General features: G+C 43.9%; 1 protein-coding gene across 3 annotated transcripts in view; it reads right to left on the reverse strand.

Annotated features, from left to right (window-relative positions):
- LOC141129495 (uncharacterized) overlaps positions 1-25,371 on the reverse strand; it is a 260,900-nt gene that overhangs the window by 142,936 nt on the left and 92,593 nt on the right. For 2 of the 3 annotated variants that reach the window (XM_073617553.1, XM_073617552.1), the window contains exons 3-5: positions 18,992-19,327; positions 16,596-16,847; positions 3,704-4,042 (exon numbers count right to left, since the gene is read on the reverse strand). In XM_073617553.1, the coding sequence (XP_073473654.1) occupies positions 3,704-4,042; positions 16,596-16,847; positions 18,992-19,327 (927 nt within the window). The remainder of the gene's footprint in view (positions 1-3,703; positions 4,043-16,595; positions 16,848-18,991; positions 19,328-25,371) is intronic. The other variant, XM_073617554.1, reaches the window with a different exon arrangement.

Raw genomic sequence — 25,371 nt, forward strand, 5'->3', positions numbered from 1 at the left:
CTGGAGATCGTGCTTGATACCAAGTCCATGCAGGCCAGTCTTCCCGCAGACAAATTGGTAAGGATCAGAGATTGCATACATGCATTCTTGATCTCCCAAGTTTGTACCAGGGTTGAATTACAGTCTCTGCTGGGAATGCTGAATTTCGCGATGAGGATCATACCCCAGGGGAGGTCTTTAATTTCTAGGTTATTGTCTTTGTTACCTTTAGCTCCCGACTCTGATTCTTGTGTCAGGTTAGACCCTTCCGCTTTGTCAGATCTACACATGTGGGATGAGTTCCTGCAACATTGGAATGGTGTTACCATGTTTATCCCTGCAGTGTCAGGGTTTTCCCCTTAGGTTTTTTCAGATGCAGCGGCCACAAAGGGCTAAGCGGCTTTTTTGTGGCTCACACTGGCTGGCGGGGCCTTGGCCAGATGAGGTTTTGTCTATTCCAGGGTTCACAGAGATGTCAGCCTTGCTCGAAATCTACCCCATTGCTGCGGCAGCACAGGTGTGGGGTCATTTGTGGGCAGGTCAGACTGTGTTTTTTTCCACAGATAATCAAACCACGGCAGAGATCATCAACTAGAGCAGATCTAGGTCTTTACACATAATGTCTTTTGTACGTAGGCTCATTTGGCTCTCCCTCCGATTTAACTTCCACATACACTGCAGATTCTTCAATGGTGTAGACAATGTAGCGGCAGATGCACTGTCCCGGTTTAATTACTCACTGTTTTTCCAGCAGGTCCCAGACGCTGACGCTGGTGCCACTCCAGCCCCACACTTTCTTCAATTAATGATGGACTAGATACCCACTGGGCTGTCGCGGCAGCTTTGATTGACAAGTCATTGTCAGTGAACACCAGGAAGGCATACGTCACAGCCTGGAATGTTTTCCAGACCTTCCAGGCTCGGTACCCTGAAGTTGATGGCTACAGCGTTCACTGCCTTTTGCCACTCTCAGCTTAAGCTGGCCCATGGCACCACTAGGACATATTTAGCAGGCATTCAGCACATTTTGTCCTTATGGGACCCCAGCAGGCCATCCATTTTTTCAGCACACCCCATTAAAGCTATCCTCAAAGGCATTCAGAAGAGTAGCCCTCCTGCTGTAGCTAGCAGACTGCCCATCATGGGGCAGATATTCCGGGGCATGTTGGATTCACTTGCCAGGTCTCCCTTTGGGTTGCTGCCTAGCTTAGTGCTTTAAGCAGCTATGTATCTGGCATTTTATGGTTTCTTGAGGCCTGGGAGTTTATCTTTTCTGGGCTAGGATCCCATATTCTTTTGGCCAATCAGTTAGTCAGGTTCCCTGACTACTTTCAGTTGCGTCTGCATACTTGCAATACGCAGCAGCTGTGAGTTGGCACCGTCATTGGGTTCTTCAAGACCAACATTGCATGGTGCTTGGTTTTGGTCTTAGACCAGCTTGTAAGGGCAACAGCGGACAGGCCTAGGGACAGTCCACTATTGCCTTTCCCTAGTGCTCCCCTCTCTACAGCTCAGTTCATGCATCATTTCCGCACCTTTCTGGCCAATTTGGGTTTGGACCCCAAGGCGTATTCGGGCCATTCTTTCAGAATTGGGGCAGCTTCCGCAGCCTCTCGCCAAGGGGTCCTGGTTCATGCGATCAAAAAGTTAGGTAGATGGAAGTCATCTTGCTTCTCTAGATATATCCCCGATTCTCTGGTCGAGATGTCACAAGCATTGATGTTTTGACTGATTGATTGTTAAATTTCAGTTTTGTAATAAATTTTTGATAGCTTCTTCACACTGTCTTTATTTTTGCCCCCTTTTTGGCATACTGACCACGTGACCACGGCACACCCCAGGTCAATTTTCAATAGCTTCTTCCTTTTCCTAAAACAATCCATAAGGAGACTCTGAGTACAAGTGTAAGGCTGACCGCAAGTCAGCCTGTGTTTGTGGGAGGAGTCGGGCTGCATAAAGCCTCCCCTCTGTCCCTCCTTCCATGTCGACGTTGGCTCATGTATCCCACCCACCCATTCCCCTTCTTTCTTTTACTTTCCTTTTTAATTATACTTGGGTATGCCCCCTTTTAGGCATACTGACCATGTGACCACGGCACACCCCAGGTCTAATTTCAGTAGCTTCTTCCTTTTCCTAAAACAATCCATAAGGAGACTCGGAGTACAATTTAAAAATTTACTTTCTCTACAGATAACTTGATGACCTTAAACTTAAAAAAAAAACAGAATTTCAAACATGAGTGGTGGGGGGGTTGGTTAGAAAAATATATATTGTCAGGACTTTTATTCAGGGGGAACGTAGTTCCGGAACCTCCAGTACTGAATGTGTGTAATGGAAGGGATGCTGGGGGGTGCTGGAGGGTCTATTGTTGCTGTCTGCTGAGGGATCTATTGTCACAGGGATCTATTGGGCAGGTTTGTTGTAGCTGGGAGGTTTATTGTTGCTAATGGGGGATCTATTGTTGCTGTGGGGTCTTATGTTGCTGGGAGGGATCTACTGTTGCCGGCTGCTGGGAGATCAGTTGTAGCTGAAGGTCTATTGTTTCTGGGGTGGACATGAGACATGGAGGAGCGGAACTAGAGTTGCCACCTCATCCCTTTAAACTCGAACACATATGAATTACACGGGTTCTGTGGCTAATTGAATGCAGGTAAGACACTAAGTGAGTTTAATTACCACCTTAATCAGCCACAGAACCTGTGTAATTAATATGTGTTCGGGTTTAAAGGGATGAGGTGGCAACCCTAAGCAGAACCGATACTGGAACTGGAGAGAGACAATCATTTCCATTAATCAGATCCAATATATACACAGCATGCCCCTCCCCCACCCTTACCTATAATCAGGTGTGCAGACATCTTCCTGGAGACTGGAGGAGATAGATTGTGTCTGTGTGCACCCCTCCCCCAAACACTAAATCCCCCCACTAACATGACACCCATTTTCTTCAGTCATGTGACCCCCATCAGGGTTGTCACCCCACACAACTTTTATTTACTGACAAAACATTTAGAATCTACAGAAGAAGTTCATTATATTACTGACAACCTGAAATACGACAGAAACTCCTATTAGAGACGACTCTTTCCTAAGAGGTGAAACCTGATTGGTTGCTGTTGGCAGAAGCTCCGCCCTCCATTGGAGATCTGTCACCCCACCATCATTGGTCACATCTACCACATGGGGACCCCGAGCAGAAGGCACAGCACAGTTCAGATCACAGCAACTTCAGGAGGGCTGAGCACTGCAGATGTGAATCCACAGGGAATGGTGAGGAAGGGGCAGTAATCAGAGGACATTGTACATACGTCTCTCCCAGATCTTCTACTATATAATGTATGGATAGAAAGACACGGGGAGGACACTGCTAGGACTGGGGGTGGGGGTTGGATGGACTTACGTTCTACATGGATGGTGTATATAAAGACACGGAGCGGGGAGGACACTGCTAGGACTGGGGGTGGGGGTTGGATGGACTTACGTTCTACATGGATGGTGTATATAAAGACACGGAGCGGGGAGGACACTGCTAGGACTGGGGGTGGGGGTTGGATGGACTTACCTTCTACATGGATGGTGTATATAAAGACACGGAGCGGGGAGGACACTGCTAGGACTGGGGGTGGGGGTTGGATGGACTTACGTTCTACATGGACGGTGTATATAAAGACACGGAGCGGGGAGGACACTGCTAGGACTGGGGGTGGGGGTTGGATGGACTTACCTTCTACATGGACGGTGTAATAATCTCTCTGTATATAGTGTCCTGCAGAGTTGTATATAATCACACGGTATCTCCCGTCATTCTCCAGAGTCACATTGGATATGATCAGACTTCCATTCTCTGATAATCTTGTATTAGAGAAGAGTTTGTTCTCATATTTACTCAGTGTACATCCCCTGTGTATAAATATTCCAGTGTAATAATCTCTGGTTAGGTCTTTATAATACCAATCAATCCGGTCACATCTCCTTGTATCTGTATGGTTGAGGGTGAGATGACGTCTGATGGGGAGGAGAAGATCAGATCCCGGCCGGGTGAATATTTCCTCCGGGACATTTCCTGTACAGACAGAATACAGATCCCAGTCAGGTCACAGTGTACTCTCCCCTCCCCCCTCATATAACACACATTGATGTAGAACCATCTGGAATCTCATGAGACTAATGAATAAAAAATCCAACATCTGGATCAGTGGGAGGGGCTTGGTGTCTAGTACCCGGGAGCTGCGATGGGCACCAGGCCCCGCCCCCTATCCCTCCTTGTCCGCCCTCTGGGTGTGGGGGATGGGGCGGGCCGGGGTCCTCATGCACATCAGCACAGCACATGAGGGCCACATGTGTGATGTCATTCTTCTGTGTCACTGTACTGGCGTGCTTTCCGCCATCTTGGCTGATTCATGTGTGGGGGGGTTTGGCACCAATTTCTTGGCGGTGACTCCTCCCACTATTTATCATGCCAGCGTGACGTTGGGAGAGGCCTGGGGGGGAGACGTGAAGAACGAAAACATTTGTTTTGTTTTGATTTATTTACATAAAATTTGTTTAGTTAAATTTTTTAATCCGTTTAATTCATTTTCGGAATTCGCTTTGTTCATATTCAAATTGATTTTAATTTTCTAATTCAAATTCAGATCAATTCAAAAAGTTTTGAAATAGTTTTTGAATTTGAAAAGTTTTCAAATTCGAATTGTTTTCCTATTTCCAAAGAAAATAAAATAGAATAGAAAATAAAGGAATAGAATAGAAAATAATAGAATATAATAAAGTAAAACAGAACAAAATAGGATAGAAAATAAAAGAACAGAATGGAAACGAATAGAATAGAATGGAATAGAATAGAATAAAAAAAGAATAGAATTAAATAGAAAGATTATAACCATCTTCTGAAATTCAAATAGAATAGAAAAGAAATGAATTAAAAAACAATAGAATAGAATAAAATAGAATAGAAATAATATAACAATTGTCCAAAATTCAAATAGAATCAATTTGAATTTGAATAGAATAGAAAAGAATACAGTAGAATACAATAGAAAGAATATAACCATCTTCCAAAATTTGAGTTTCGGATTGAGTTTGAAAAGAAAAGAATAGAATAGAAAAGGATAGAATAGAATAGAAAATAAAAGAATAGAATAGAATAAACAGATAGAAAAAGAATACAATTAACCACTTCAGCCCCGGAAGGATTTACCCCCTTCCTGACCAGAGCACTTTTTACAATTCGGCACTGCGTTGCTTTAACTGCTAATTGCGCGGTCATGCAATGCTGTACCCAAACGAAATTTGCGTCCTTTTCTTCCCACAAATAGAGCTTTCTTTTGATGGTATTTGATCACCTCTGCCGTTTTTATTTTTTGCGCTATACACGGAAAAAGACCGAAAATTTTGAAAAAAAATTATATTTTCTACTTTTTGTTCTAAAAAAAATCCAATAAACTCAATTTTAGTCATACATTTAGGCCAAAATGTATTCGGCCACATGTCTTTGGTAAAAAAATGTCAATAAGTGTATATTTATTGGTTTGCGCAAAAGTTATAGCGTCTACAAACTAGGGTACATTTTCTGGAATTTACACAGCTTTTAATTTATGACTGTCTATGTCGTTTCTTGAGGTGCTAAAATGGCAGGGCAGTACAAAACCCCCACAAATGACCCCATTTTGGAAAGTAGACACCCCAAGGAAATTGCTGATAGGCATGTTGAGCCCATTGAATATTTATTTTTTTTGTCCCAAGTGATTGAATAATGACAAAAAAAAAAAAAATTCCAAAAAGTTGTCACTAAATGATATATTGCTCACACAGGCCATGGGCATATGTGGAATTGCACCCCAAAATACATTCTGCTGCTTCTCTTGAGTACGGGGATACCACATGTGTGAGACTTTTTAGGAGCCTAGCCGCGTACGGGGCCCCGAAAACCAAGCACCGCCTTCAGGATTTCTAAGGGTGTACATTTTTGATTTCACTCCTCACTACCTATCACAGTTTCGGAGGTCATGGAATGCCCAGGTGGCACAAACCCCCCCCAAATGACCCCATTTTGGAAAGTAGACACCCCAAGCTATTTGCTGAGAGGCATGGTGAGTATTTTGCAGCTCTCATTTGTTTTTAAAAATGAAGAAAGACAAAAAAAAATTTTTTTTTTCTTTTTTTACATTTCAAAACTTTGTGACAAAAAGTGAGGTCTGCAAAATACTCACTATACCGCTCAGCAAATAGCTTTGGGTGTCTACTTTCTAAAATGGGGTCATTTGGGGGGGTTTTGTGCCACCTGGGCATTCCATGGCCTCCGAGACTGTGATAGGCAGTGAAGAGTGAAATCAAAAATTTACGCCCTTAGAAAGCCTGAAGGCGGTGCTTGGTTTTCGGGGTCCCGTACGCGGCTAGGCTCCCAAAAAGTCTCACACATGTGGTATCCCCGTACTCAGGAGAAGCAACAGAATGTATTTTGGGGTGTAATTTCACATATTTCCATGGCATGTTTGAGCAATATATCATTTAGTGACAACTTTGTGCAAAAAAAAAAAAAAAAATTTGTCTCTTTCCCGCAACTTGTGTCACAATATAAAATATTCCATGGACTCGACATGCCTCTCAGCAAATAGCTTGGGGTGTCTACTTTCCAAAATGGGGTCATTTGGGGGGTTTTGAACTGTCCTGGCATTTTATGCACAACATTTAGAAGCTTATGTCACACATCACCCACTCTTCTAACCACTTGAAGACAAAGCCCTTTCTGACACTTTTTGATTACATGAAAAAATTATTTTTTTTGCAAGAAAATTACTTTGAACCCCCACACATTATATATTTTTTTAAAGCAAATGCCCTACAGATTAAAATGGTGGGTGTTTCATTTTTTTTTTCACACAGTATTTGCGCAGCGATTTTTCAAACGCATTTTTTGGGGAAAAAACACACTTTTTTACATTTTAATGCACTAAAACACACTATATTGCCCAAATGTTTGATGAAATAAAAAAGATGATCTTAGGACGAGTACATGGATACCAAACATGACATGCTTTACAATTGCGCACAAATGTGCAGTGGCAACAAAATAAATACATTTTTAAAAGCCTTTAAAAGCCTTTACAGGTTACCACTTTAGATTTACAGAGGAGGTCTACTGCTAAACTTACTGCCCTCGATCTGACCGTCGCGGTGATACCTCACATGCATGGTGCAATTGCTGTTTACATTTGACGCCAGACCGACGCTTGCGTTCGCCTTAGCGCGAGAGCAGGGGGGACAGGGGTGCTTTTTTTTTTATTTATTTATTATTTTTTTGCTTTTTTATCTTATTTTTAAACTGTTCCTTTCATTTTTTTTTTTTTAAATCATTTTTATTGTTGTTATCTCAGGGAATGTAAATATCCCCTATGATAGCAATAGGTAGTGACAGGTACTCTTTTTTGAAAAAATTGGGGTCTATTAGACCCTAGATTTCTCCTCTGCCCTCAAAGCATCTGACCACACCAAGATCGGTGTGATAAAATGCTTCCCCAATTTCCCAATGGCGCTATTTACATCCGGCGAAATCTAAGTCATAAAATGCTCGTAGCTTCCGGTTTCTTAGGCCATAGAGATGTTTGGAGCCACTCTGGTCTCTGATCAGCTCTATGGTCAGCTGGCTGAATCACCGGCTGCATTCTCAGGTTCCCTGTTGAGACAGGAGAGCCAGAGAAAAACACGGAAGACGGTGGGGGGGGCATTCTCTCCCACTGCTTGTAAAAGCAGTCTAGAGGCTAATTAGCCGCTAGGATTGCTTTTACATGAAAGCCGACCGCTGGCTGAAAAGATTGATACCAAGATGATACCTAAACCTGCAAGCATCATTCTGGTATAACCACTCAAAGTCGTGAATGGTGTTCCTAAAGACAAAAAAATGGTTAACAATAAAGCACAGTAAACGATAAAGTATAGAAAATTGCATACCTGAAAAACAAACATGATAAAACATAATAACAATAAAACATTGCAGAATAGAATACAGTAAAAAAGAGCAGAACAATAGAGAGAATAGAGAGAGAACAATAAAACGACAACTATTATTTTTTATTTCATATTTTGTTCCAGGTTCGGGTCTCTCAAAATGCGATGGCATCTTGGGAGACCCTGTGAAAGTGTGCCTAGTCTGTGCAATGCTGTACCCTATGCTAATACTCAACTAGTGAATGGTAGCGTTCAAAACATTCACCAATGCAAAGACCAGGATTGTCAGGACAGGAGGGACAATAATAGCGGGTGTCACGCCTATATCTGCGCTTGCTGCAGACACAACATCTTTTTTGGGGGTTCGTTGGGTAGGGGTACTCGGGAGGACATAAAGAAAATGCCTCTCATGCAGCCGACTGCATTTGGTTGGGGATGTGAATGGGGGAAGTACGGGCGCTGCAGAAGCGGTGGGTTCCCAATTAGGATTGGCGAATGCAGCAGGAAGGGCACTATGGGCACGACGGGCCTGTGTTTGTCTTCTTGGTGGCAGTGGGACACTACTTGTGCTTGCCACCTCACCAGCTTGAACTGCACTTATGGGACTCGCCATGTCACCAAGTGTTACTGCAGTGCTGGTTTGACTACGACCGGGGTGTACTAGGCCGCTGGCGCTTGCCAGTTCACCAAAACGCTACCAAAAAAAACTGTTAGCGATCGCAGGGATCAGGCCTGACTCTGCGAACGCTGCAGTTATGCGTTTAGTGTTTTGTAAGTGACAGTGATCGATCGATACTGCACTTGGGTGGGCTGGGCTCGCCTGGGCGGAGGGGCAAAACGCAGGTGCTAGCAGGTATCTGGGCTGATCCCGCTAACACTGCGTTTTTGGGAACCCTAAACTGCTGGGGACGCCAGTATAGATCTGATCGGATCAGATATTGATCTGTTCAGATACTATACCACTAAGGGAGGTGTACGGTGCGTGCGTGGGTGTTAGCGGTACTGGCGCTAACCTGACACTGCCTGGGGCTGGTGCTTGCCAGTTCACCAAAATGCTACCAAAAAAATGTTAGTGATCGCAGGGATCAGGCCTGACTCTGCGAACGCTGCAGTTATGCGTTTAGTGTTTTTTAAGTGACAGTGATCGATCGATACTGTGACAGACCTAGCCGGAAAAGAGGCTTTTGGAGGGGACTGAATGCCAGCCTCCTGCAGACCGATTATGGGCCCTGGCATTTGGGGGGGACGGTGCTCTTTGTGAGCTTTATGCCTGGGGACCCTGGAGGTGGCGTTACTTTAGATTCAGGTCCATGTCCCCCAAGACACACAGACTCTGGGGACCCTGGATATGCCATTGTGATGGGAGTCACTAATAGGGGCACAAGGTGAATGAGAACCCCACTATGATCTGTGCTAGTCAGAGACTCAATGCTGTGTATATGTGTATATAGAATGTGTACTGTTTGCTGTGCTACTTTGGGGTGGGGCTGTATTCCAATGTTCTATTCTGTTTGTCTGCCTTGGATCACAGGATGTGTATTGCTGGGAGGAAAGAGGGAGGGGGGATTCCTCCAGCAGCCCCCCTGTTAAGACTGATGAGAAGTTAAGCACACCTGACCTGTGTGTCCATTGTCATTGGACAGTTTAACCCGCCCTCTTTTCCAAGGGTGGGGGGGAAATGTTTTGAAGTGGGACCTGTATAACGTGTGTTTTTTGAATAAAGATTCATTCCTGCTTGAAATCTGAAGACAGAGCCGTGCCTCGTTTTTGGGGTGGATTATTTGTATGGGTTCCTTGTTTGGCTGATTGGAGTGTTCGGTAGCTGCCTTTGTGTTTGGGTTTGAAATGTCCTAAAAGACTTTAACCCCTTTCATACTTGGGGTGTCGTTACAGATACTGCACTTGGGTGGGCCGGGCGGAGGGGCAAAACGCAGGTGCTAGCGGGTATCTGGGCTGATCCCGCTAACACTGCGTTTTTGGGAACCCTAAACTGCTGGGGACACTAGTATAGATCTGATCGGATCAGATATTGATCCGATCAGATACTATACCACTAAGGGAGGCGTATGCTGCGTGCGTGGGTGTTAGCGGTACTGGCGCTAATCTGACGCTGCCTGGGGCGACGCATATCACCGCCGGGCGATCAGGGGGCTAAACCTTTATTCGGTAATAAACGGCGGGTGCCCTGACACTATAAAAAATAAACAAACTAACCAGCGTCACCCGTAACAGTTATACGGTGATCAGTGGTGAAAGGGTTAACTAGGGGGCAATCAAGGGGTTAGAACATTTATTAGATAGTATATGGGGGTCCCTGTCGCTATAAAACGCTGACGGCGAACCTAAATATTTACGGCCCTAACTAAGTCACCAGCGACACTAATACAGCGATCAGAAAAATGATCGCTTAGCGACACTGGTGACGGGGGGTGATCAAGGGGTTAAAACTTTATTAGGGGGGTTAGGGGGGTATCCTAGACCTACAGGGGCCTAACACTCACTGCCCTAACACTGTAACTGTCACAAACTGACACCAATACAGTAATCAGAAAAAAAAAAAACCTACTTGGTGTCAGTTTGTGACAGGGGGGAGGGGTGATCGGGGGGGGGAAATCGGGGTGTTTTGTGTGCCTGGCATGTTCTACTGTGTGTGTGTGTGTTGGTGCACTCACATTACAGTCTTCTCTCCTCGGCCCGGAATGGAAAATACCGAGCCGAGGAGAGATGACATCATTTCCTCTGCCTCTGTGTACAATACAGAGGCAGGGAAATGATCCCATTGGCTGGGAGAGATCGCGAGAGGGGGGCCACGAATGGATGGCCTCCCCCTCACCACCGATCGCCGTGGGAGATTTGCCGACCGCCGCAGGCACCGGGGGGGGTCCGATCGGACCCCCCACCCGCGGGCAGGCAAGGACGTACAGGTAAGCCCTTTTGCCTGCCCGTGCCGCTCTGTCGACGTACATCGTCGTGCGGCAGTCGGCAACTGGTTAAAAAAAAACAATAGAATAAAAAGAATATAAGCATTTCCCAAAATTCAAAAAGAATCAATTTGAATTTGAACAGAATAGAAAATAATAGATTAGAATAGAAAGATGGTTATATTCATTCTATTCTATTATGTTCTTTATTTCTATACTATTGTGTTATTTTTCTATTCTATTCTACTCTATTATTTTCTATTCTATTAAAATTGAAATTGATTCTGTTTATTTTATTCTATTATTGTTTTTTCTATTCTATACTTTTCAATTCCAATTCTATTCAAAATTCAAATTTTGGTAGATGGTTATATTCTTTCTATTCTATTCTGCTTTTTCTATACTATTCTGTGATTTTCTATTCTATTCTGATCTATTCTTTTCTATTCAAATTCAAAATTGAGTCTATTTGAATTTTGGGAAATGGTTATATTCTCTCTATTCATTTGTTTTTTTTCTTTTCTATTATATTATAGTCTATTCTATTCTTTTTGTCTATTCTATTCTTCTCTTATGTATTTGAATTTACATTTATTCTATTTAAAATTAAAATTTTAGAAGATGGTTATATTCTATGTTATTCTATTCTATTTGTTTCTATTATATTCTAGTCTATTCTGTTCTTTTATTTTCTATTCAATAGAATCTATTCGGCGTAGCTATATGTTGGCCGCTTTAGGACCACTAGGGTGCGCACGCACGCCCACGGAGCGACGACGGTGCCCGGGGGCCGCAATGTCTGCTGGGCACCTGCGATCGCTCCTAAGAGAGAGACACAATGGAGATCTCTCAATGTAAACAGACAGATCTCCATTCTGTCAGCAGAGAGGAGACAGATCTGTTGTTGTTCAAACTAAGTATGAACAGCGATCAGTCTCCTCCCCCAGTCAGTCCCCTCCCCCCACAGTTAGAATCACTCCCTGGGACACACTTAACCCCTTGATCGCCCCCCTTGGTATTAACCCCTTCTCTTCCAGTGTCATTTATACAGTAATCAGTGGCTATTTTTAGGTCTGATCGCTGTATAAATGTCATCAGTCCCAAAAAAGTGTCAAAAGTGTCCAATCTGTCCGCCGCAATGTCGCAGTCCCAAATCGCAGATCACTGCCATTACTAGTAAAAAAAAAAATAATAAAAATGCCATAAATCTATCCCCTATTTGTAGATGCTATAACTTTTTGTGCAAACCAATCAATATACACTTATTGTGATTTTTTTTATACCAAAAATATGTAGAAGAATACATATCGGCCTAAACTGAGGAAGACATTTTTTTTTTTTTTTTTATATTTTTTGGGGATATTTATTAGAGCAAAAAGTATAAAAATATTTCACTCTTTTTTTGTTTATAGCGCAAAAAATAAAAACCGCAGAGGTGATCAAATACCATCAAAAGAAAGCTTTATTTGTGGGAAAAAAAGGACAACAATTTTGTTTTTCTACAACGTCGCACGACCGCGCAATTGTCAGTTAAAGCGACGCAGCACCGAATCGCAAAAAAATGGCCCAGTCATGAAGGGGGTAAATCCTTCTGGTTCTTAAGTGGTTAAATTTAGTACTATTGTAATTCGGATACATCTGTATTTCCGAAAAATGAAAATTCATCTGAATTTCAATCCGGAATGAAACAAACGGCACATGTCTACCCAGGGGACATGTCGGTGTCATATATACATCCCCACATGGAGCAGATCGGCTTCCCTGCTGCACTATTTGATGGTATTGTACTCCATACTTGGATCATGGGATCACGTAGTACCAGAAGGGAATTCACTTGGGCGTTGGATTCCCTTTTCATTCATTCACATCTCTCATTCTATTTTCTGCTTCTTTTGGAGAGAGGTAATTCTCCATGAAACTCTCAGAGCTCTATCTTCACCTTCTGGTGACACGAGGTGACATTCTCCAACTCACATCTTCTGGTTTTTCTCCATTCCTGACGGGTATGAGCTCTATCTATCACTCTGAGGTAGCAGCATCTGATTGGTCACACTCATATACATTCATTTCTCTTATAGATCGCTTTGGAGACGTTATTTGGCTCTATTACTTAGCACTAGGGATGAGCTTCGTGTTCGAGTCGAACCCAGGTTCGACTCGAACATCATCTGTTCGCCCGTTCGGCGAAATGGGAACGATATGGTCCGTTCACGCCAAATTCGCGTGGTGCGTTACGGCCCATAATTCACTGCGGCATCGAAGTGCATTGCTGGCTGATGATTGGCCAAGCATGCACTGTGACCCGCATGCTTGGCCAATCACAGCGCCGTCTGTAGAGAGAGCTGTAATTGGCCAAAGCCAGGGTGGATTTGGCCAATTATGGCTCAGGGGGTTTAGAACATGCCCCACACTATATAAGGCCGCCTGCACGTCGGCCCTGTGTAGTGTGTGTTCCGGCGTTGAGAGACAGAGAGACAGTGTCATTTGATTTAAGTTAGATAGATTAGGCAGGACAGTCAGTCAGTTAGCTGCACTTACAGTGTATTATATATATATATATATATATATATATGCATCCCAGGTGTTGTGTGTGTGTGTGTGTGTGTATATATATATATATATATATATATATATATATATATATATATATATATATATATACACACTGTATTCAGTTTAGCTAGATCCATTCCTGTTATTATCTTCCTACAGGCAGGCAGGTGTTGTTACAGTACAGCTACCTGAAGAAAATTGCTGGTGTTCTTCTGATCCTATTAGTACCACAGTCAGGCAGCTACACTATTTACACAGTGTTCAGCTAAAGCTGCAAGTTAGTGTAGTGCCTCCTCCTCACAGTGTTCAGCTAAAACTACAAGTTAGTGTAGTGCCACCTCTGTACAGTGTTCAGCTAAAGCTACAAGTTAGTGTAGTGCGTCCTCTGAACAGTGTTCAGCTAAAGCTACAAGTTAGTGTAGTGCACAGTGTTCAGCTAAAGCTACAAGTTAGTGTAGTGCGACCTCTGCACAGTGTTCAGCTAAAGCTACAGGTTAGTGTAGTGCGTCCTCTGAACAGTGTTCAGGTAAAGCTACAAGTTAGTGTAGTGCGTCCTCTGAACAGTGTTCAGCCAAAGCTCAATTTGGTGTAGTGCACAGTGTTCAGCTAAAGCTACAAGTTAGTGTAGTGCGTCCTCTGAATAGTGTTCAGCTAAAGCTACAAGTTAGTGTAGTGCGTCCTCCTCACAGTGTTCAGCTAAAGCTACAAGTTAGTGTAGTGCGACCTCTGCACAGTGTTCAGGTAAAGCTACAGGTTAGTGTAGTGCGTCCTCCTCACAGTGTTCAGCTAAAGCTACAAGTTAGTGTAGTGCGACCTCTGCACAGTGTTCAGGTAAAGCTACAGGTTAGTGTAGAGCGTCCTCTGAACAGTGTTCAGCTAAAGCTACAAGTTAGTGTAGTGCACAGTGTTCAGCTAAAGCTACTGATCTAGGTCTTTACTCATAATGTCTTTTGTGCGTAGGCTCATTTGTCTCTCCCTCCGATTTAACTTCCACATACACTGCAGATTCATCGATGGTGTAGACAATGTAGCAGCAGATGCACTGTCCCGGTTTAATTACTCACTGTTTTTCCAGCAGGTCCCAGCCGCTGATGCTGGCGCCACTCCAGCCCCACACTTTCTTCAATTGATGATGGACTAGATACCCACTGCGCTGTCGCGGCAGCTTTGATTGACAAGTCATTGTCAGTGAACATCAGGAAGGCGTACGTCACAGCCTGGAATGTTTTCCAGACCTTCCAGGCTCTGTATCCTGAAGTTGATGGCTACAGCGTTCAGGATTTACTAGCGTTCACTGCCTTTTGCTACTCTCAGCTTAAGCTGGCGCATGGCACTACTAGGACATATTTAGCAGGCATTCAGCACATTTTGTCCCAGCAGGCCATCCATTTTTTCAGCACACCCCATTAAAGCTATCCTCAAACGGATTCAGAAGAGTAGCCCTCCTGCTGTAGCTAACAGACTGCCCATCATGGGGCAGATATTCCGGGGCATGTTGGATTCACTTGCCAGGTCTCCCTTTGGGTTGCTGCCTAGCTTAGTGCTTAAAGCAGCTATGTATCTGGCATTTTATGGTTTCTTGAGGCCTGGGAGTTTACCTTTTCTGGGCTAGGATCCCATATTCTTTTGGCCAATCACTTAGTCAGGTTCCCTGACTACTTTCAGTTGTGTCTGCATACTTGTAAGACGCAGCAGCTGGGAGTTGGCACCGTCATTAGGTTCTTCAAGACCAACAATGCATGGTGGCCAGTTTTGGTCTTAGACCAGCTTGTAAGGGCAACAGCGGACAGGCCTAGGGACAGTCCACTATTGCCTTTCCCTAGTGCTCCCCTCTCTACAGCTCATGCCTCATTTGTGCACCCTTCTGGCCAATTTGGGTTTGGACCCAAAGGCGTATTCGGGCCATTCTTTTAGAATTGGGGCAGCTTCCGCAGCCTCTCGCCAAGGGGTCCCGGTTCATGCGATCAAAAGTTAGGTAGATGGAAGTCATCTTGCTTCTCTAGATATATCCCAGATTCTCTGGTCACAGGCGTTGATGTTTTGACTGATTGATTGTTAAATTTCAGTTTTGTAATACATTTTTGATAGCTTCTTCACACTGTCTTTATTTTTGCCCCCTTTTTGGCATTCTGACCACGTGACCAAGGCACACCCCAGGTCAATTTTCCATAGCTTCTTCCTTTTCCTAAAACAATCCATAAGGAGACTCTGAGTACAAGTGTAAGGCTGACCGCAAGTCAGCCTGTGTTTGTGGGAGGAGTCGGGCTGCATAAAGCCTCCCCTCTGTCCCTCCTTCCATGTCGATGTTGGCTCATGTATCCCACCCACCCATTCCCCTTCTTTCTTTTACTTTTTTTAATTATACTTGGGTATGCCCCCTTTTAGGCATACTGACCACGTGACCACGGCACACCTCAGGTCTAATTTCAGTAGCTTCTTCCTTTTCCTAAAACAATCCATAAGGAGACTCGGAGTACAATTTAAAAATGTACTTTCTCTACAGATAACTTGATGACCTTAAACTTAAAAAAAACAGAATTTCAATGGGGGGGGTTGGTTAGAAAAATATATATTGTCAGCACTTTTATTCAGGGGGAACGCAGTTCCGGCACCTCCAGTACTGAATGTGTGTAATGGAAGGGATGCTGGGGGGTGCTGGAGGGTCTATTGTTGCTGTCTGCTGGGGGATCTATTGTCACAGGGATCTATTGTGCGGATCTATTGGGCGGGTCTGTTGTAGCTGGGAGGTTTATTGTTGCTAATGGGGGATCTATTGTTGCTGTGGGGTCTTATGTTGCTGGGAGGGATCTACTGTTGCTGGCTGCTGGGAGATCAGTTGTAGCTGGAGAAGGTCTATTGTTTCTGGGGTGGATCTATTGTTACTTGGGTGTCTATTGTTGCTGAGAAATCTATTGTTGTTAGGAGGGGTCTATTATTGCTGGGGGAATCTACTGTTGCCGGGAGGGGTATAGTGCTACTTGGGGATCTATTGTTGATGGGATACAAATTATAATTCATACAAATTACATGGCATCCCAAAATAAATGGTTCTGTATTCTCTAAAACTGGGAGGTGGGAAGGGGGCGGAGACAAGGGGTGAATAGAAAGGAGGGGTATCTACACCTATTCTCTTAGAAGAAAATCTCTGAATATTGTCATCTACAGACATTTCTCCATCCACTTCTGATGTCTCCTCACCTGGACAGGTGACCCCGGCTCTGCTCTCCTCCGACTGGCTGACCCCATTCTTCACAGTACAGGTGATTTTCCAGGGCCCCGGTGACTCCACAATGGCTGTAATGTGATTGGCGGATGCGGAATATCTCTCCTGGGATCCTCCAATCACAGATAGACGGATATTTGGCTTAGTCCCCTCCTCCGCCCTGCAGGAGATCTCAGCGCTGCCATTCCGGAGACATGAGACATGGAGGAGCGGAACCGATACTGGAACTGAGAGAGACAATCATTTCCATTGATCAGATCCAATATATACACAGCACGCCCCTCCCCCATCCTTACCTATAATCAGGTGTGCAGAAATCTTCCTGGAGACTGGAGGAGATAGATTGTGTCTGTGTGCACCCCTCCCCCCAACACTAAATCCCCCCACTAACATGACACCCATTTTCTTCAGTCATGTGACCCCCATCAGGGTTGTCACCCCACACAACTTTTATTTACTGACAAAACATTTAGAATCTACAGAGGAAGCTCATTATATTACTGACAACCTGAAATATGACAGAAACTCCTATTAGAGACGACTCTTTCCTAAGAGGTGAAACCTGATTGGTTGTTTGTTTTGGCAGAAGCTCCGCCCTCCATTGGGGATCTGTCACCCCACCATCAATGGTCACATCTAAGGATGAGCTCCGACGTGTTCGCACGGCCCACATGTAGAGCCCGCCAGGAAGTCGGCACAGCGCTAATCACAGGCAGTGAGACATTTCCTGATCTCTGCAGCCGCACATCGAGACAATGTCTCACTGCCTGTGATTAGCGCTGTGCCGACTTCCTGGCGGGCTCTACATGTGGGCCGTGCGAACACGTCGGAGCTCATCCTTAGTCACATCTACCACATGGGGACCCCGAGCAGAAGGCACAGCACAGTTCAGATCACAGCAACTTCAGGAGGGCTGAGCACTGCAGATGTGAATCCACAGGGAATGGTGAGGATGGGGCAGTAATCAGAGGACATTGTACATACGTCTCTCCCAGATCTTCTACTATATAATGTATGGATAGAAAGACACGGGGAGGACACTGCTAGGACTGGGGGTGGGGGTTGGATGGACTTACCTTCTACATGGACGATGTATATAAAGACACGGAGCGGGGAGGACACTGCTAGGACTGGGGGTGGGGGTTGGGTGAACTTACCTTCTACATGGACGGTGTATATAAAGACACGGAGCGGGGAGGACACTGCTAGGACTGGGGGTGGGGTTGGATGGACTTACCTTCTACATGGACGGTGTATATAAAGACACGGAGTGGGGAGGACACTGCTAGGACTGGGGGTGGGGGTTGTATGGACTTACCTTCTACATGGACGGTGTATATAAAGACATGGAGCGGGGAGGACACTGCTAGGACTGGGGGTGGGGGTTGGATGGACTTACCTTCTACATGGACGGTGTATATAAAGACACGGAGCGGGGAGGACACTGCTAGGACTGGGGGTGGGGGTTGGGTGGACTTACCTTCTACATGGACGGTGTATATAAAGACACGGAGCGGGGAGGACACTGCTAGGACTGGGGGTGGGGGTTGGATGGACTTACCTTCTACATGGACGGTGTATATAAAGACACGGAGCGGGGAGGACACTGCTAGGACTGGGGGTGGGGGTTGTATGGACTTACCTTCTACATGGACGGTGTATATAAAGACACGGAGCGGGGAGGACACTGCTAGGACTGGGGGTGGGGGTTGGATGGACTTACCTTCTACATGGACGGTGTATATAAAGACACGGAGCGGGGAGGACACTGCTAGGACTGGGGGTGGGGGTTGGATGGACTTACCTTCTACATGGACGGTGTATATAAAGACATGGAGCGGGGAGGACACTGCTAGGACTGGGGGTGGGGGTTGGATGGACTTACCTTCTACATGGACGGTGTATATAAAGACATGGAGCGGGGAGGACACTGCTAGGACTGGGGGTGGGGGTTGGATGGACTTACCTTCTACATGGACGGTGTATATAAAGACACGGAGCGGGGAGGACACTGCTAGGACTGGGGGTGGGGGTTGGATGGACTTACCTTCTACATGGACGGTGTATATAAAGACATGGAGCGGGGAGGACACTGCTAGGACTGGGGGTGGGGGTTGGATGGACTTACCTTCTACATGGACGGTGTATATAAAGACATGGAGCGGGGAGGACACTGCTAGGACTGGGGGTGGGGGTTGGGTGGACTTACCTTCTACATGGACGGTGTATATAAAGACACGGAGCGGGGAGGACACTGCTAGGACTGGGGGTGGGGGTTGGATGGACTTACCTTCTACATGGACGGTGTATATAAAGACACGGAGCGGGGAGGACACTGCTAGGACTGGGGGTGGGGGTTGGATGGACTTACCTTCTACATGGACGGTGTAATAATCTCTCTGTATAGGGTGTCCTGCAGAGTTGTATATAATCACAATGTATATCCCGTCATTCTCCGGAGTCACATTGGATAAGATCAGACTTCCATTCTCTGATAATCTTGTATTGGAGAAGAGTTCGTCCTCAGATATCAGTGTACATTCACTGTGTATAAATATTTTGGTGTAATAATCTCTGGTTGGGTCTTTATAATACCAATAAATCAGGTCACATCTCTCTGTATCTGGATGGTTGAGGGTGAGATTACGTCTGATGGGGAAGAGAAGGTCAGATCCCGGCCGGGTGAATATTTCCTCCGGGACATTTCCTGTACAGACAGAATACAGATCCCAGTCAGGTCACAGTGTACGCTCCCCTCCCCCTCATATAACACACATTGATGTAGAACCATCTGGAATCTCATGAGACTAATGAATAAAAAATCCAACATCTGGATCAGTGGGAGGGGCTTGGTGTCTAGTACCTGGGAGCTGCGATGGGCACCAGGCCCCGCCCCCTATCCCTCCTTGTCCGCCCTCTGGGTGTGGGGGATGGAGCGGGCCGGGGTCCTCATGCACATCGGCACAGCACATGAGGGCCACACGTGTGATGTCATTCTTCTGTGTCACTGTCCTGATGTGCTTTCCGCCATCTTGGCTGATTCATGTGTGGGGGGGGTTTGGCACCAATTTCTTGGCGGCGACTCCTCCCACTATTTATCATGCCAGCGTGACGTTGGGAGAGGCCTGGGGGGGAGACGTGAAGAACGAAAACATTTGTTTAGTTTTGATTTGTTATTTACATAAAATTTGTTTAGTTAAATTTGTTTAATCCGTTTAATTCATTTTCGGAATTCGCTTTGTTCATATTCAAATTGATTTTAATTTTCTAATTCAAATTCAGATGGATTCAAAAAGTTTTGAAATAGTTTTTGAATTTGAAAAGTTTTCAAATTCGAATTGTTTTCCTATTTCCAAAGAAAATAAAACAGAATAGAAAATAAAGGAATAGAATAGAAAAAAATAGAATAGAATAGAAAATAATAGAATATAATAAAGTAAAACAGAACAAAATAGGATAAAAAATAAAAGAACAGAATGGAAACGAATAGAATAGAATGGAATAGAATAGAATAAAAAAGAATAGAATTGAATAGAAAGATTATAACCATCTTCTGAAATTCAAATAGAATAGAAAAGAATAGAATTAAAATAGAATAGAATAAAATAGAATAGAAATAATATAAAATTGTCCAAAATTCAAATAGAATCAATTTGAATTTGAATAGAATAGAAAAGAATAGAGTAGAATACAATAGAAAGAATATAACCATCTTCCAAAATTTGAGTTTCGGATTGAGTTTGAAAAGAAAAGAATAGAATAGAAAAGGATAGAATAGAATAAAAAATAAAATAATAGAATAGAATAAACAGATAGAAAAAGAATACAATTAAAAAAAACAATAGAATAAAAAGAATATAAGCATTTCCCAAAATTCTAAAACAATCGATTTGAATTTGAACAGAATAGAAAATAATAGATTGGAATAGAAAGATGGTTATATTCATTCTATTCTATTATGTTCTTTTTTTCTATACTATTGTGTTATTTTTATATTCTATTCTACTCTATTATTTTCTATTCTATTAAAAATTGAAATTGATTCTGCTTATTTTATTCAATTCTTGTTTTTTCTATTCTATACTTTTCAATTCAAATTCTATTCGAACTTCAAATTTTGGTAGATGGTTATATTCTTTCTATGCTATTCTGCTTTTTCTATACTATTCTGTTATTTTCTATTCTATTCTGATCTATTCTTTTCTATTCAAATTCAAAATTGAGTCTATTTGAATTTTGGGAAATGGTTATATTCTCTCTATTCATTTGTTTTTTTTAATTTTCTATTATATTATAGTCTATTCTATTCTTTTTGTCTATTATATTCTTCTCTTATGTATTTGAATTTACATTTATTCTATTTAAAATTCAAATTTCAGAAGATGGTTATATTCTATATTATTCTATTCTATTCTAATCTATTCTGTTCTTTTATTTTCTATTCTATAGAACCTATTCGGCGTAGCTATATGTTGGCCACTTTAGGACCACTAGGGTGCGCACGCACGCCCACAGAGCGAAGCCGGTGCCCGGGGGCAGGGATGTCTGCTGGGCACCTGCGATCACTCCTAAGAGAGAGACACAATGGAGATCTCTCAATGTAAACAGACAGATCTCCGTTCTGTCAGGAGAGAGGAGACAGATCTGTTGTTGTTCAAACTAAGTATGAACAGCGATCGGTCTCCTCCTCCAGTCAGTCCCCTCCCCCCACAGTTAGAATCACTCCCTGGGACACACTTAACCCCTTGATCGCCCCCTTGGTATTAACCCCTTCCCTGCCAGTGTCATTTATATAGTAATCAGTGGCTATTTTTAGCTCTGATCGCTGTATAAATGTCATCGGTCCCAAAAAAAGTGTCAAAAGTGTCCGCAATGTCGCAGTCCCAATAAAAATCGCAGATCACTGCCATTACTAGTAAAAAAAAAATAATAAAAATGCCATAAATCTATCCCCTATTTGTGGATGCTATAACTTTTTGTGCAAACCAATCAATATACGCTTATTGTGATTTTTTTTTTTTTACCAAAAATATGTAGAAGAATACGTATCGGCCTAAACTGAGGAAGAAATTTGTTTTTTTTTATCTTTTTTAGGGAGCAAAAAGTAAAAAATATTTCACACTTTTTTGTTTATAGCGCAAAAAATAAAAACCGCAGAGGTGATCAAATACCATCAAAAGAAAGCTCTATTTGTGGGAAAAAAAGGACAACAATTTTGTTTTTCTACAACGTCGCACGACCGCGCAATTGTCAGTTAAAGCGACGCAGCACCGAATCACAAAAAAATGGCCCAGTCATGAAGGGGGTAAATCCTTCTGGTTCTTAAGTGGTTAAATTTGGTACTATTGTAATTCGGATACATCTGTATTTCCGAAAAATGAAAATTCATCTGAATTTCAATCCGGAATGAAACAAACGTCAGACGTCTACCCGGGGGACATGTCGGTGTCATATATACATCCCCACATGGAGCAGATCGGCTTCCCTGCTGCACTATTTGATGGTATTGTACTCCATACTTGGATCATGGGATCACGTAGTACCAGAAGGGAATTCACTTGGGCGTTGGATTCCCTTTTCATTCATTCACATCTCTCATTCTATTTTCTGCTTCTTTTGGAGAGAGGTAATTCTCCATGCAACTCTCAGTGCTCTATCTTCACCTTCTGGTGACACGAGGTGACATTCTCCAACTCACATCTTCTGTTTTTTCTCCATTCCTGACGGGTATGAGCTCTATCTATCACTCTGAGGTAGCAGCATCTGATTGGTCACACTCATATACATTCATTTCTCTTATAGATCGCTTTGGAGCCATTATTTGGCTCTATTACTTAGCACAATATGGCGACCTTCATCCTTCTGGGAAGAGTTGTGTATGTGCCCGATGCTCCTATGGACCTCTATGACCTCAGCTCCCGGGATAGACATCTCTAGTGGTCCCTTATTTACAGTATCACATAGGCTGCATCCAACACTCTATGGAAGTCACTTCGGGTTGGTGGATAACTTTTCTCCTCCCGATTTTACTTCTTTTTCAATACTTGGGTTTTAACCACTTCCCGCCCGCCCTATGGCGGATTGACGTCCGGGAAGTGGTTCTGTTATCCTGACTGGACGTCATATGATGTCCAGCAGGATAATATGCCGCCGCGCACCCACGGGGGCGCGCATCGCGGCGATCGGTGGATCGGTGTGTCAGTCTGACACACCGCTACACCGATCCTGGTAAAGAGCCTCCAGCGGAGGCTCTTTACCACGTGATCAGCCGTGTCCAATCACGGCTGATCACGCTGTCAATAGGAAGAGCAGTTGATCGGCTCTTCCTCACTCGCGTCTGACAGACGCGAGTAGAGGAGAGCCGATCGGCGGCTCTCCTGGCAGGGGGGTCTGCGCTGATTGTTTATCAGCGCAGCCCCCCCTCAGATCACTACACTGGACCACCAGGGATCACGACTAGGACCACCAGGGAAGGGTCAACATGTGGATGGCCAGGTATGTACCCCATGGCCATACACATGTGCCCAGTGTGCCCAATCTGTGCCAATCAGTGCCCACAAATGGGCACTGATTGGCACCATTATGTTGCAGTGATGCCCAGCAATGCCACCCTTAGGGGCATCACTGCAAATAACCAGTGTCATCAGTGCCACCCATCAGTGTCCATCAGTGCCACCTGTCAGTGCCCATCCGTGCCCATCAGTGCCCACCTATCAGTGCCCATCTGTGCCAACTATCAGTGCCACCCATAAGTAACCATCAATGCCACCTACGAGTGCCCATCAATGCCACCTATGACTGCCCATCAGTGCTGCCTATGAGTGCATATCGGTGCCACCTATCAGTGCCCATCAGTGCTACCTATCAGTGCCCATCATCAGTGCCCGTCAGTGCCACCTCATCAGTGCCACTTAATCGGTGCCCATCAGTGCCGCCGTATCAGTGCCCGTCAGTGCAGCCATATCAGTGCCCGTCATTGAAAAAGAAAACGTACTTATTTACAAAAAGTTTTAACAGAAACAAAGAAAAATTAGTTTTTTTTCAAAATTTTCGGTCTTTTTTTATTTGTTGCACAAAAAATAAAAACCGCAGAGGTGATCAAAATCAAATACCACCAAAAGAAAGCTCTATTTGTGGGAACAAAATGATAAAAAAATTGTTTGGGTACAGTGTTGTATGACCGCGTAATTGTCATTCAAATTGAGACAGCGCTGAAATCTGAAAATTGGCCTGGGCAGGAAGGTGTCTAAGTGCCCTGTATGGAAGTGGTTAAGCTAGACTACAATGGTGTCCATATATATTTTTTGCAGAAATGTCCAGCATCCGCTCCTGATGAGTGGAATGAATCCACAAAACGCGTTGAGCTTTATAGGATGCAGTGTCGATTTCTATGAAGGGTTTTAACCACCTTATGTACAAGCCTTGACTCTAATATACAATCTAATCATACAAAGGTTTATCATTTCATTACACTATAGACCCCATGACACTTTATATTATGTCTTACCATACGGTCAACTGCAATGAGCATTTTCTATATTCAGGTAAAAAACCTTTTATGATGTGTCTTGTATACAAGAAATGACTGTTATTTATGTACCCAATGCAATGTCTTCACATTGTTTATGCTAATAAATACATTAATACTTTTTCACCTACTTGGTTATTACTTGTATCATTTAAAGTCCCAACCTCTCCCATTGTATCTCAATGAACAGGGATGGAGGTGCACATATACAGTATATATATATATATATATTGTATATACAGTATGGGTTCCTCACCTAAAGTGCCACCATACCCCCCTTCTTTAAGCCTATATAAAAAATTCAGATGTAGAAACCAAACCTCATTAAAAACAACACAGGACTGCCTTTAGAAATCATGGGGCCCCATACTGTCTACTAGACAAGGGCCCCTCCATGCTCCATGTGATATCAGTGTAGTGTGTGTAATGTGAAGGTGTAGTATGTAGGGTCAGTGTAGTGTGTGATGTGAGGGTGTAGTATGTAGGGTCAGTGTAGTGTGTGATGTGGGGGTGTAGTATGTAGGGTCAGTGTAGTGTGTGATGTGGGGTGTAGTATGTAGGGTCAGTGTAGTGTGTGATGTGGAGGTGTAGTATGTAGGGTCAGTGTAGTGTGTGATGTGGGGGTGTAGTATGTAGGGTCAGTGTAGTGTTATGTGAGGTGTAGTATGTAGGGTCAGTGTAGTGTGTGATGTGGGGGTGTAGTATGTATGGTCAGTGTAGTGTGTGATGTGGGATGTAGTATGTAGGGTCAGAGTAGTGTGTGATGTGGAGGTGTAGTATGTAGGGTCAGTGTAGTGTGTGATGTGGGGGTGTAGTATGTATGGTCAGTGTAGTGGGTGATGTGGGGGTGTAGTATGTATGGTCAGTGTAGTGTGTGATGTGGGGTGTAGTATGCAGGGTCAGTGTAGTGTGTGATGTGGGGATGTAGTTTGTAGGGTCAGTATAGTGTGTGATGTGGAGGTGTAGTATGTATGGTCAGTGTAGTGTGTGATGTGCGAGTGTAGTATGTAGGGTCAGTGTAGTGTGTGATGTGGGGTGTAGTATGTAGGGTCAGTGTAGTGTGTGATGTGGGGTGTAGTATGTAGGGTCAGTGTAGTGTGTGATGTGGGGGTGTAGTATGTAAGGTCAGTGTAGTGTTTGTGATGTGGGGGTGTAGTATGTAGGGTGAGTGTAGTGTGTGATGTGGGGGTGTAGTATGTAGGGTCAGCATAGTGTGTGTGATG

This window comes from Aquarana catesbeiana, linkage group LG02, assembly GCF_042186555.1.
Source record: "Aquarana catesbeiana isolate 2022-GZ linkage group LG02, ASM4218655v1, whole genome shotgun sequence".
Taxonomy (NCBI): domain Eukaryota; kingdom Metazoa; phylum Chordata; class Amphibia; order Anura; family Ranidae; genus Aquarana; species Aquarana catesbeiana.